At 41.6% G+C, this 12,574-nt stretch overlaps 1 protein-coding gene across 4 annotated transcripts in view; it reads left to right on the forward strand.

The window, feature by feature from the left end:
• The first annotated feature begins 569 nt into the window (after window positions 1-569).
• myo5b (myosin VB) overlaps window positions 570-12,574 on the forward strand; it is a 274,037-nt gene continuing 262,032 nt past the window's right edge. For all 4 annotated transcript variants that reach the window (XM_087990689.1, XM_087990700.1, XM_087990695.1 and 1 more), the window contains exon 1: window positions 570-973. In XM_087990689.1, the coding sequence (XP_087846815.1) occupies window positions 947-973 (27 nt within the window). In that variant the 5' untranslated portion in view covers window positions 570-946. The remainder of the gene's footprint in view (window positions 974-12,574) is intronic.

Raw genomic sequence — 12,574 nt, forward strand, 5'->3', positions numbered from 1 at the left:
CCTGAACTGCTGTGCTCTTCCAGCACCACTGATCCAGAATCTGGTTTCCAGCATCTGCAGTCATTGTTTTTACCCCATTTATCACCAAGTCACACCCTTTGGATTGAGCGCCTTTCCCCAGTTCCCCTCTTGTTGAGAAAAAGACTTCACATTGGCAGTGGGAACACAACTTTTTCCCCCCCAATCTCTTACTAAATTTTACATCTAACAAATAAAAGTGTGCGAAGTAGAGAAAGAAAAGCGTTGTTTTAAAGCCCTTTTAAAAAGTGTTAAATTACTTGCAGGATCTTTAATTCTGGAAACTGGGGGACAAAGATGAGGGGGAGCCCAAGAGTCCACACTGAGCTTGACAGAGAGCAAGGACAGGGGAAGCAGCGCTCCCAAACAGCAGGAACTGCCCTGGGGGAGAACCCCAGCACAAGAGACAGGTGTCGCAGTGCTGAACCCGTCCCTGGCGCGGAGACTCAAAACGCGGAAGTCACCAGCAGATGGCTCACCTTCAGCTCGCTCCCAGAGCCTGTTGGGGAAAAGGCTGGGTTCAGTGACACGGGAGATTAGAGCACCTTGCGAAGCGTTTCACAAACACACGTATTTATTTTCCTCTCGAAAAGCCCACAGTGTACGTCTCCGGAGCCATTTATGATTCTTACGCGGCTGCAACTTTTTGCATAATTGCCCTTTCCTCCGAACTAAAGAGAAGAAAAACCCCATTAGGTCGGGGAGCGGCTTAAAACCTGCGGGGCGGAGATCTTGACACCAATTTTACACCTGAGTGAAAGGTCGCTGGGGAAAGGCAGGAATCTCGGGGAAAATGGCGACGAATGGAGACATTGCTTTGCTAATGTCCAGTTTGGATAATAACTAAAGCAGCTGGGGGACGGCTACACGTCCATCTGCCCATTGCTTCAGCAGCAGGACGAAGAAGGCGGACAAAGTACAGAGCGACATGTCAGCCTCGGAACTTTACAGCAAGGTGAGCGCTGGGCAGATTGTAACCATTCTAAATGTGTCCGCCTCCTGGATACCACTTTATTAAAAATAACAAACCCCCTAGTGTTAAAATCTACAGCCCACTGCAGCACCGAGTCCAGGATAGTAATATTAATGGGGGGAGGAAACAATACAATCCGAATCCTATCCTCATCTTTCACAAAAAATGTTTCATTTTAAAAATCAGTTTCTCCACCTTCCTTCCGTTCGCCCGTGTTTATTCGGAAGCTTCAGTAAACCTTTAAGTTTCCGCTGCCATTGAGATTAAAGTCAAGGCTGCGCGATGGGTAAAGTTGTGGTAATTTTCATTGTGGCAGATTTTCTTTCTCCCTTTTGTGTCTTTCTTTTGGAAAATAAACGCTTAATATCTCCTCGAAGCTGGTGGTGCGGAACAGGTGTTTAATGGTGCAGGGGAGATTGGGATCGTTTGTAGTTTAGCAATATCGGTAACAGGGCATAAAAATATCTACACCGTTTTGAATAGTTTTTATTTTTAAAAATGCAGTTCTACCTCCTGCACTTTGAGGTTTTGCTGTTGTCTCTTGATCCGGAAAGGCGAAAGGAATTCAATTTAAAAAAAAAGCATTGCTCTTAAAAACTCAGATTTAGCAGCATCTGTGGGGAGAACCGATTTAAAGGGCCAAGTGTGAGGACCCTCTTTCGGAACGTTTCTCTCCACAGATCCTGTCAGACCTGAGTTTCTCCAGCAATTTCTGTTTTTGTTTGTTTCAGATCTCTGGTATTTACAGTTTTCTGACTTTTCTTTTAAAAAAACGACGGATTTATGAAAATGCTGTCGGCCCCTTTTAGTAAAAGTTTGATTTCATTGGAGTGAATGCATCATAAATCTGCACACAGTGAGAATGTCTCTTCCTTGTACTCGATCCGGGGACTGGATTCCTTAATCTTTGAATCGGTGATATTAAAGATCAAACTGTGCCTGGATACTTAAAGAAAAGCCTTTTGCTTGCTGGTAGAACACCACTCTGCCTGCACAGTTAATCATAGAGATGTACAGCACAGAAACAGACTCTTCGGTCCAACCCGTCCATGCCGACCAGATATCCCAACCCAATCTAGTTCCACTTGCCAGTACCCGGCCCATATCCCTCCAAATCCTTCCTATTCATATACTCATCCGAGTGCCTCTTAAATATTGCAATTGTACCAGCCTCCACCACTTCCTCTGGAAGCTAGCTCATTCCATACATGTACTGCCCTCTGTGTGGGAAAAAGTTGCCCAGTAGATCTCTTTTATATCTTTTATCTCTCACCCTAAACCTATGCCCTCTAGTTCTGGGCTCCCTGACCCCTGGTAAAAGCCTTTGCCTGTTTACCCTATCCCTGCCCCTCATAGTTTTGTAAACCTCTATAAGGCCACCCCTCAGCCTCCGACGCTCCAGGGAAAACAGCCCCAGCCTGTTCAGCTTCTCCCTATAGCTCAAATTCTCAAACTCTGACAACATGCTTATAAATCTTTCCTGAACCCTTTCAAGTTTCATAATATCTTTCCGATAGGAAGGAGACCAGAATTGCACGCAATATTCCAACAGTGGCCTAACCAATGTCCTGTTCAGCTGCAACATGACCTCCCAACTCCTGTACTCAATACTCTGACCAATAAAGGAAAGCATACCAAATGCCTTCTCAACTATCCTATCTACCTGCGACTCCACTTTCAAGGAGCTATGAACCTGCACTCCAAGGTCTCTTTGTTCAGCAACACTCCCTAGGACCTTACCATTAAGTGTATAAGTCCTGCTAAGATTTGCTTTCCCAAAATGCAGCACCTCGCATTTATCTGAATTAAACTCCATCTGCCACTTCTCAGCCCATTGGCCCATCTGATCAAGATCCTTTTGTAATCTGAGGTAACCCCTTTTGCTGTTCACTATACCTCCAATTTTGGTGTCATCTGCGGGAATTGGTAGCGCCGTCCTAAATATTATTGTACATGCCAGATTTTGGAAACTTGCGATCAAAGTTCACAAAGGCAGCAGGAGGAATTTAGATTAATTTTACTTTTCAAAAAAAATCTTGAATTTTATGAAAAATTAGACCTGGTAGTGGTGAGTCTGATACAATCACATTTTAGAGAAAAAAAATCAGTAATGTCGAAGTATCAGAAAATCTGGTGACTTTACCAAGTCTGATCAAATGTGATTTACAGCTTTGTAGTTATCTCTGAATTGTCCCCAGAAGTAACCTAGCTAGTGATTAGATGCATCAAACTGCTGCAGGAAAGTCAAATACAAATAAAATGGGGCAGCCTCCATGCCATCCAGCTAAAACCTTGGATAAAACAAAGGCACAGCCTGCCTAGTCAAGCCTGAAAATACATTCTCAGTAACCATCTGCAGACTTGTGCCAATACAGGGGCTGTGCCACCCAGTCAGTTTCCCAGAAGTCTCCATTACCATCCCTGGTTAAGTCCTATGCTAATGGCAGAACAGAATGCACCTTTGGTCAATGGTATAAAATTGCCATAGTCCTACTGGACCACAGAGCTGTTATGATTTGATTTGGTTTATTGTCACATGCACAGGCAGATCGTAGTGAGCAGGGACATACAGGTTATATTGTGAAAGAAAAACTTGGACAGAGTATAACATACAGGCTACATCACACAGGATGTGCACTAGGCAAGATCAACAGGAACAGCATTATTTGAAGTTAGAGTGTCCATCCATCAGTCTAAACAGCAGGGAGGAAGCTGTTCTTGAGCCTATTGGTGTGTGTTTAGATCAGAGTGGTGCTGGAAAAGTACAGCAGGTCAAGCAGCATCCGAGGAGCAAGAAAATCAACGTTTCGGGCAAAAGCCCTACATTAGATGTGTGTTCAAGCTTCTGTATCTTCTGTCTGACGGAGAGGTTGGAGGAGAGCATTACTGTGGTGCGGTCTTTGTTGATGTTGGCAGCGTTTCTGTGGAAACAAGAGGTATAACTTGAGACATGGATGGTAGGTTGGCTTTTGTGATGGTCTGGGCGGTGCACACAACCTTCTGTTGTTTCTTTATGGTTGTGGGCAGAGCAGTTGCCGTACCAGGCTGTTACGCACCTGGATAGTATGCTTTATACGATGTATCTGTAGAAGTTGGTGCGGGTTCTTATGGACATGCCAAATTTCCTGAGGCACCTGAGGAAGAAGAGGTGTTATTGTGCCACCTTGATCATCACATCCATGTGGGAAGTCCAGAACAGGTTGTTGGTTATCATCACTCCTAGGAACTTGTTGCTGTCAAACCCCTCACCGTCCGCTCCATTGATGTAGATGGAGGGGGTATGTTCTCCTCCTACATTTCTGAAGGCAATGATCGGTTCTTTAGTTTTGCTGACATTGAGAGAGAGGTTGTTCTCATTGAACCATGTCACCAAGCCCTTTATTTCCTTTGTGTTCTGCCTTATTGTTCTCACGAGAGAGAGAGAGACAACTGGTGGTGGTTTAACATGAGGGTTACTACCCAGGTGAGGGGGAAGGTTGAGAAGGAGAGTCTTCATGGTAACCTAAATTGAACCATGCTGCATCGCAAACCAGCTGGCTAGCACAATGATATAAAGTAAAAGTAAAGTCATCGTTGTCCCACAGGACCATACAATGATATGAAGTGGCCCTGAGTGACCTCAATATTGACTGCGGAATTCGTGCCTTGTGATTCAAGTTAGCAATGTGAAAGGAAACCTCTGATTATCATCTCCTGCCTTATTTCAACTAATGAATCAGTTCTCCTCTATATTGAACCCTGCTTTGAAAAGGCACAATGTACTCTTTGTAGAGGTTGTCCATATCAACCATGAGGAGCACCACAGACTGAGCTAACTGCATCCTGAAGGACGTATCTGCCAGACTGGACCCACAGGAGACCAATGTCGAGAGAATCAATAGGTGCAATTTTCCATTAAAGTGTTTGTAGTAGTGACCTTTTCCAGTTCTTCTGGAGCAACGGTTCAATCTTCACACTGAGAATAGCCTGCAATTCTAAATGGGGTAGGTTCAGAATACTTGAGGGAATCCAACACTGGATCCTCTGTGTGAGCTCCACCTTTCACAAACGGTGGTGAGTGTTTGACAACAGGGATCTATGGAAGTCAACAAAAGGCCTAATGTACAATTCAGTGTTGTCACCACACTCCTGTATTGAGGTGATATCTGGACTCTATCCGTGATATGTAAGCGTGTCAGCAAAATTCCACCAGCAATGTCTCCACTACTTTTTCTGGATTTAATGGGAAGACTTCCATTTTAGGCAAAACTCCTGTAAAATTAACTACGGTGGACTGAATGCTGTGTCTCATGGTGAATGTGTATCTTCTTCGCAACCATGCTCTATTCTTGACACTGGAAATAACCAGCATGTGGAACAAATATGCTAAAGAGACTCATTGAAGTTTTCCTTGAAATGTGGAAGCATTAACTTTAATGATTGGGAAGGTCTTGTCAATCATTTAAAATGACAATAATATGTCTGTCAAGTTGCACCATGCTTAGACTCCACATATTTTATTGATCAGGGAATATAATTGCAGAGAAGGACAGAAAAGGAAACGAATCCTATACTCACTACCCGATGGGACATCCTGTTCCATGTCCCAAAGATCTGGAGGTGAGAATTGGCCACCTTTGGGTGTCACATGAAGAACCAAGCAGAAACTTGTGACTGAGGAAACGTCATCCTTGAATCAATGGACTGATCTTTTTATTCAATAACACCATACGATATAGGATTAGAATTCGGCTACTTGGCCCATCTAGTCTTCTCCGTTATTCAATCATTGGTGATATGTTTCCTAACCTCATTCCCCTGCACCTTCACTTACTCCTTGATCCCCATACTAATCAATTATCAAGTTGGCTCCAAGGTGATGTCACCAAAAACATTGACAATTTCACTCAATAGCTGTATTTTATTAGAACTAAGGCAAGTTATTGGGATAGTGTGGAGAGAGATGTTTGAGGACCCAGAGTACTGAATGTGCTCTTGTATCCTCAGGTGATACTAGGAGAAAGTGAGGACTGCAGATGCTGGAGATCAGAGCTGAAAAATGTGTTGCTGGAAAAGCGCAGCAGGTCAGGCAGCATCCAAGGAGCTGGAGAATCGACATTTCGGGCATAAGCCCTTCTTCAGCCCTGAAGAAGGGCTTATGCCCGAAATGTCGATTCTCCAGCTCCTTGGATGCTGCCTGACCTGCTGCGCTTTTCCAGCAACACATTTTTCAGCTCCTCAGGTGATACCTAAAGTGACTGGCCTGTTTACGTTATACACTGAGAGAACTGACTTAATCAGTGGAGCTGACTCTCCTTGGTAAATATTTCATGAGTTTTCCCCTCCTGTGAGCTATTAAGTTCATTTAGGAAAGGAATAAAGGCTAACATTGTAGAACACCTCAAACAGAAATTGCTGGAGAATCTCTGTTCATTTGGCAGTGTCTGTGAAGAGAGAAAGTCTTTGGAGCCTGATCAGAGGAAGGGTCATTGGATTTAATGTTAACATTGTTTTCAGTCCACAAATGTGTCCAGACTTCCCAAGTTTCTCCAGCAATTTCTGTTTCTGTTTTTGTTTGTTTATGATCTCCAGCACTGGCAGTCCTTTGTTTTGTGTTATTTTAGTGTAGAGCACCAGTAAGTTTGGAAAAAGTTTGGGTGAGCTGGCACGTTAAAGTGAAATACATGAACAAAATTAAGATTTAAATGTAAGTAGGACGAAGGAGGTAACAAATTTGACAGTTTTAAGGCCTAGAGAATTGAGAGTCAGTGTGGCAAAGGGCTGATATGCCTTGATTTTAAGTATTGACAATCTGGGTGAAGGTGTGCAAATGTAGGATGATATTTTTAAAAAGCTGATTATTAAGACCATGTGATAAGAGTTCAAGTTGGCCAATTAGTCCATTGGGTCTGCTCTGCCATTTAATAATCCTCAACTCCACTTTCCTGCCCTTTTTACATAACCCTTGATTTGTCCTACAGGTTAAAAAATCTATCTCCGTCTTTAAGATCTATAAGCCACTTTTCTATGATAAAGAATTGCATAGATTCACTACCTTCTGAGAGAAGACATTTCTCATCATCTCATTTTTAAAGGGTGACCCTTACTCTGAGATTATGCCCTCTGATTCCAGACTCTCTCTCAAGGAGAGACAACCTTTTGGCACGAGGCCTGTCAAATCGCTGTAGAATCTTTGTATGCTTCAATAAGTCACTTCTCATTCTTAACTCCAAAGAGTTTGACTCCACCTCTCCTCATAATACAGTAGTTTTAGCAAGATATCCCTTTTTAAATATACTGGGTTCCCTTTGAAATAAAGGACAATATTCCATTTGCCTTCCCTCTTTCCTGCTGATGTTTGCATGTTAGCTTTTTGAGATTTATGCACAAGGACACTCAAATCCTTTTGTGCTGTAGCTTTCTGTGATCTTTCTCCATTTAAATAATATTCAGCGCCTCCATTCTTCCTGCAAAAGTGCATAACCTCACATTTTCCCACATGATATTCTGTCTGCCAAGTTTTTGCCCATTCGCTTAACCTTTGTCCGTCTGCAGGCTCTGTGAGATAGCCAAATCTACTGGTGGCAAACCACTGAGCCACCATGCCGCACCCCCCTATAGGGGAGTAGTCAAATTCCAACTATAATGTTCTTATTGATTTCTGGATAAAAATGTAAATCATCACTGGCAGGGAAATGGCCGCGTAAACCTCCCACATTCCACCTATGAGACAAAGATGTACCACCTTAGCCCCGGGGCATTCAATTTCTTGCAGGTCAGTAGAGCAAATAACTCCTTAATATCTCAGGGATAGAGCAGAGTTAGCATTTTGAGTCCAGTGATTCTTCATCAGAACTCAATGCTCTTTAAGTAGACCAGCATGTGGCACATTGTCAAGTGCCTGTTGAAAATCCAAATGTATTACCTCCATTGTTCCTTTTTATCTAGCTTGCTTGTTACTCCCTCAAAGAATTCTAATAAATTTGTCAGGTATGGTTTCCCCTTAATGAAGCCATGCTGACTCTGCTTGATCATATTATGTATTTTGAATTCTTAGTTGCATCTTTTGGTAGAGGGCATTGGTTTAAGGTGAGAGAGAAAAGATATATAAATGGGACCTAAAGGGCAAATCTTTCAGAGTGGTGTTTGTATGGAATGAGCCGCCAGAGGAAGTGGTGGAGGCTAGTACAAAAACTGCATTCAAAAGGCATCTGGATGGGTATATGAAAAGGAAACGTTTAGAGGGATATGGGCCAAGTGCTGGCAAATGGGACTAAATTATATAGGATAATTTTGGTTGGCATGGATGAGTTGGACTGAAGGGTCTGTTTCTGTGCTATACATCTCTATGACTCTAATAATTGACTCTAACATTTTCCCAATAACAGACATTTATAATGGTATTAAAATAAAATACTGAACATATTATATTCACTAGCATAGCTTTAGACAAAAAGAATGTTGAACTATGATGACAAAGCTGAGTAAATTAGGATATGTAGAGAAGTGGGGCTGTTTGTCCCAATCATTCTTAGCTACTGAAGTGGTCCGTGCCCATATGGAGCAAGACCTGGACAAGATTTTGGCTTGGGCTGATGTGTGATGCATATTTTACTTGCCACGTGTTAAGTGCTAGGCAGTGCTGTCCAACAACAGAGAACCAGCCAATGCCCCTTGCTATTCAATGACACTACCATCTCTGGACCTCCACTATGAGCATCTTTGGGGGTTCCTGTTGATAGACTCTGAACTGGACACACACATACATTGGTTACAAGAGCAGGCCAGGGACTGAGAATTTTATGGCAGGTAACTTGCCTTCTGAATCTCCAGAGCCTATTCATAAGGTGCAAGATAGGAGCATGACGGAATATTCTCCTTTTGCTGGATGAATGCAATTCCAACAATGTTCAAGAAGCTCAACCTCTAGGACAAGCAACCTGTTTGATTGGCACCCCATCCACCACTTTCATCATTTGCTCTCTTCACCACCTTCAATAGCATCTTCCAAACCGTTTCACCACGTAGATGGACAAGGACAGCCGGTGCATGGGATTATGATTAGCTGCAGGTTTCTCTCTAAGTGCAACACTACCCTGAACTAGAATTATATCATTAATCTTTCACTGCCCAGGCACCAAAGTCCTGGACCTCCTGCTCTTATAGTATTGTGGTTGTACCAATCGCCAAGGTCTGCAGCAGTTCAAGAAGGCACCTGGCCACCATAACCTTTTTATTGAGGGTAATTATGGATGGACAGTGGCCTACCCAGTTGTGCTCCTATCCTGTGATATAAATGTTAAAAAATGGCTTTGGCTCCAGTCCTCCTTTTTTCTCTGTTAGATTGGAAAATACTATCGTGGTATGGAATATAGCAATGGAAAACCCATCTTTGTAAATTCAAACAATTTCAGAATTTTTGAAGACTTTTACAGTTTCAAGGATAAAATCATGTAATTATGCTCACTTCACACCTTTTTAAAGCCAAATGTTATTTTCTGTAATTTGTATTTAAATGGCACCTTTTTAAAATGTAATAAAACAAGCACTTCTTCCTGTGAAGCAATAAATGTCATCACCACGTAAACGGGAATGCAAGAGATTTGTAGATATAATAAATGTATGATATTGTCAATGAAACAAAGTAGAGTACACAACCAGCTTTTCAAAATAAAGCTAACAGAATAATCTTTCTGTGAAAGCAGATTAAGTATGGAAATTTTGTTCTGGTGAGACTCCAAAGTGCCTGCGACATTAAATCACTTTTTAAAAAAAAAACTGGTGAGCTGTAGTTTTGATCTTGGCAGTATCAATAATTAGTATTCAGAAGAATAAAACTAGTGTCTGTTGCAGTTTTGGAATATTTGAAAATTAGAACTCCATCTTGTTGATCTTGCTGTGAGGAACATGGGATAATAAACAGTGTTCTTTATCCCCCATTTTACTTTAATTCCCTCTTTCACTTTTAAATGTATCTTGGAGGGAGTGACAAGGAAGAATAGGTTTTTATCATGATGGAATGATTACAAGGTGAAGATCACATGATAAATTCCAATATCTCGTTTACTGGATTGATTCCTGGTGTGAGACCATTGTCCTCTGAAGAGAGGTTATGTAGAATGGGCCAGTATTCCCTCAAGTTTTAGAACAAGAGGTATTTTATTTGGAACATTGGATAAGGACAAGATTTCTTGGTGCAGATCCTGAGAGCTTGTTTCCCCGGCTGCTGAATGAGGAGACATCATTGGGATTGAGGCAGGGGTTGATCATCTGTGTCTGAAATGAGTAGTAATTTCTTCCCTGAGAACTGTTGAATTTTGCAAGTTCTGTAATGCAGAGAGCTCTGGACGTTCAGTAATTCCATCAGTTGCTCAGTATTTCAAGTTTGGAAATAACAAGGGAGTTCAGCAAGCAATTAAGATGGTAAGTTGAATGTTGTCATTTATTGCAAAGGAAATGGAATATGAAAATGTTTTTTTTTTGTTTTACTAGGCATTGATGGGACCAAACCTGGTGTGTTATGTACAATTTTGGTCTCTTTGTTGCAACACAATCGTTTCTTAAATAATTTTGGATAATAATAATTTGACTGATTTCCGATATGTGTTTATCTTTTTGAGAGAATCTTGAATGTATCCATTGAGGTTTAGAGGAATGAGGCGTCACCTTATTGAAACATAAGATCCTAAGGGGATTTGATTGGATGACTCACCTTGTGGGAGAGACCATACTCGGGAACGCAGTTTAAAAATAGGGATTTTCTAATTTAAGATGTGTTGTGTCCCTGGAATACTCTTCCCCAGAGAGTAGTTGTGGCATTGTCATTGAATATTTTTAAGCAGTGGTAGATTTAATTCTTGACTAACAAGGGACTTGGATCATTGAAGGCAGATCAAATATTGAATGGTGACCACTGTCAAATCAGCAGTGGTCTTTGTTGAATGGTGGAGCAGGCTTGAGGGACCAAATGGCCTATTCCTTTCATCTGTTCATGACTGAGATAGATGTTTGGGTTCTTGGGATCAAGGGAAATGGAAATCAGCGAGAAAATGAGATTAAGATCAAACTTGTACATGACCTTATTGAACGGTTGAGCATACTCGCTCTTGATGTGAAGGTGCCGTTGTTGGACTGGGGTGTACAAAGTTTAAAAATCTCACAACACCGGTTTCTCGTCCAACAGATTTATTTGGAAGCACTAGCTTTTGGAGTGCTGCTGCTTCATCGGGTTACTCCACAGCCACTTGATGAAGGAACAGTGCTCCGAAAGCTAAAGCTTCCACATAAACCTGTTGGACTATAAACTGGTGTTGCAAGATTTTTAACTTTGTGCTTTTTCTTGTGTTCTAATCAATATTGGTATCCCCATTGGAAATGTCACTCTGGATTGATAACTTGGAGTTCATTCGACTAATTGGAGAGTGCTATAAAATGGATTTTCCTTGAAATATAGAGGTGCAATAGATATCTTTTTATCTTTTATATAGATTCTCATAATGTGTAATAAATCTTAATATCCAATAGCCTAACAGACTTGATTTGGAACTATTACCCTACTCTATATATTAACATAGTTCTTGATGTATTTTGGAACCCACCCGGACCCATTCCCCTACACTTACCCCTTCACCTAATACTATGGGCAATTTAGCATGGCCAATTCACCTAACCTGCACGTTTTTGGACTGTGGGAGGAAACCGGAGCACCCGGAGGAAACCCACGCAGACACTGGGAGAATGTGCAAACTCCACACAGTCAGTCACCTGAGGCGGGAATTGAACCAGGGTCTCTGGCGCTGTGAGGCAGCAGTGCTAACCATTGTGCCACCGTGCTGCCTACGATGATTGTATTTATTTTTATATAAGATGACAGGTTTGTCAAGCTTAATACAAGGGAACTGCTTGTATTATGTCCAGTTAACTTTGGTAAAATATGTGTTCCTCTAGAGCTTATGCTGTCTTGTAAGGTGTTTATTTGCATTTTGAATGAACCACCTCAGTTTGTTCTTTTTAAAATATTGAAACTCTTAATTACACCTATTGTAACACGTGAGTGAATGTTACACCTCCTTTACAAGTTGGTGCAAATTGGTTTCTGAGGGACAGACCGGCTGTGAAATGTTTGCTCTTTCTGTAAGAGTGGTGTCTAGTGCCTTTTGGCATCAAATGTAAGATCAGGAATTGAAAGGTGCGATTGTAGAGAGGAATGGTTTTAACCTGCATTCCACAATTTGGTGCAGTCTGTTAGAGCTGGGATGCATGGCACCAAACTAGAACTGAAAAGGGGAACTGGAAGTTTGGGAGTCAGGAGTCAAAGTTTCAAACCGAATACAGCTTTGAGGGGAAATTACTTTCTCCTACAAGAGAATCCAGAGTTTTTTTTCTATTTCATTTTGCATTGACTTTGACTTTGTTTTCATGCAACTTTGATTTTGTGTGCTGCTGTCTTTTGAAATTTGATATTCAAATATGATTTTGTGTCACTACCTTTTTGTATGAAGTGATTTTCCTGTGTTAGCCTTCAGAACATTTTTCACTCCCACATTATCTCATCCAAGCTTCTGTCTTACAATGAGGAGTCACACTGGACTTGAAGCATTAACT

The sequence above is a fragment of the Chiloscyllium plagiosum genome, unplaced genomic scaffold, assembly GCF_037043375.1.
Source record: "Chiloscyllium plagiosum isolate Xiang-an unplaced genomic scaffold, Cpla_swu_hap1 HiC_scaffold_1, whole genome shotgun sequence".
In the NCBI taxonomy this organism is placed as follows: Eukaryota; Metazoa; Chordata; class Chondrichthyes; order Orectolobiformes; family Hemiscylliidae; genus Chiloscyllium; species Chiloscyllium plagiosum.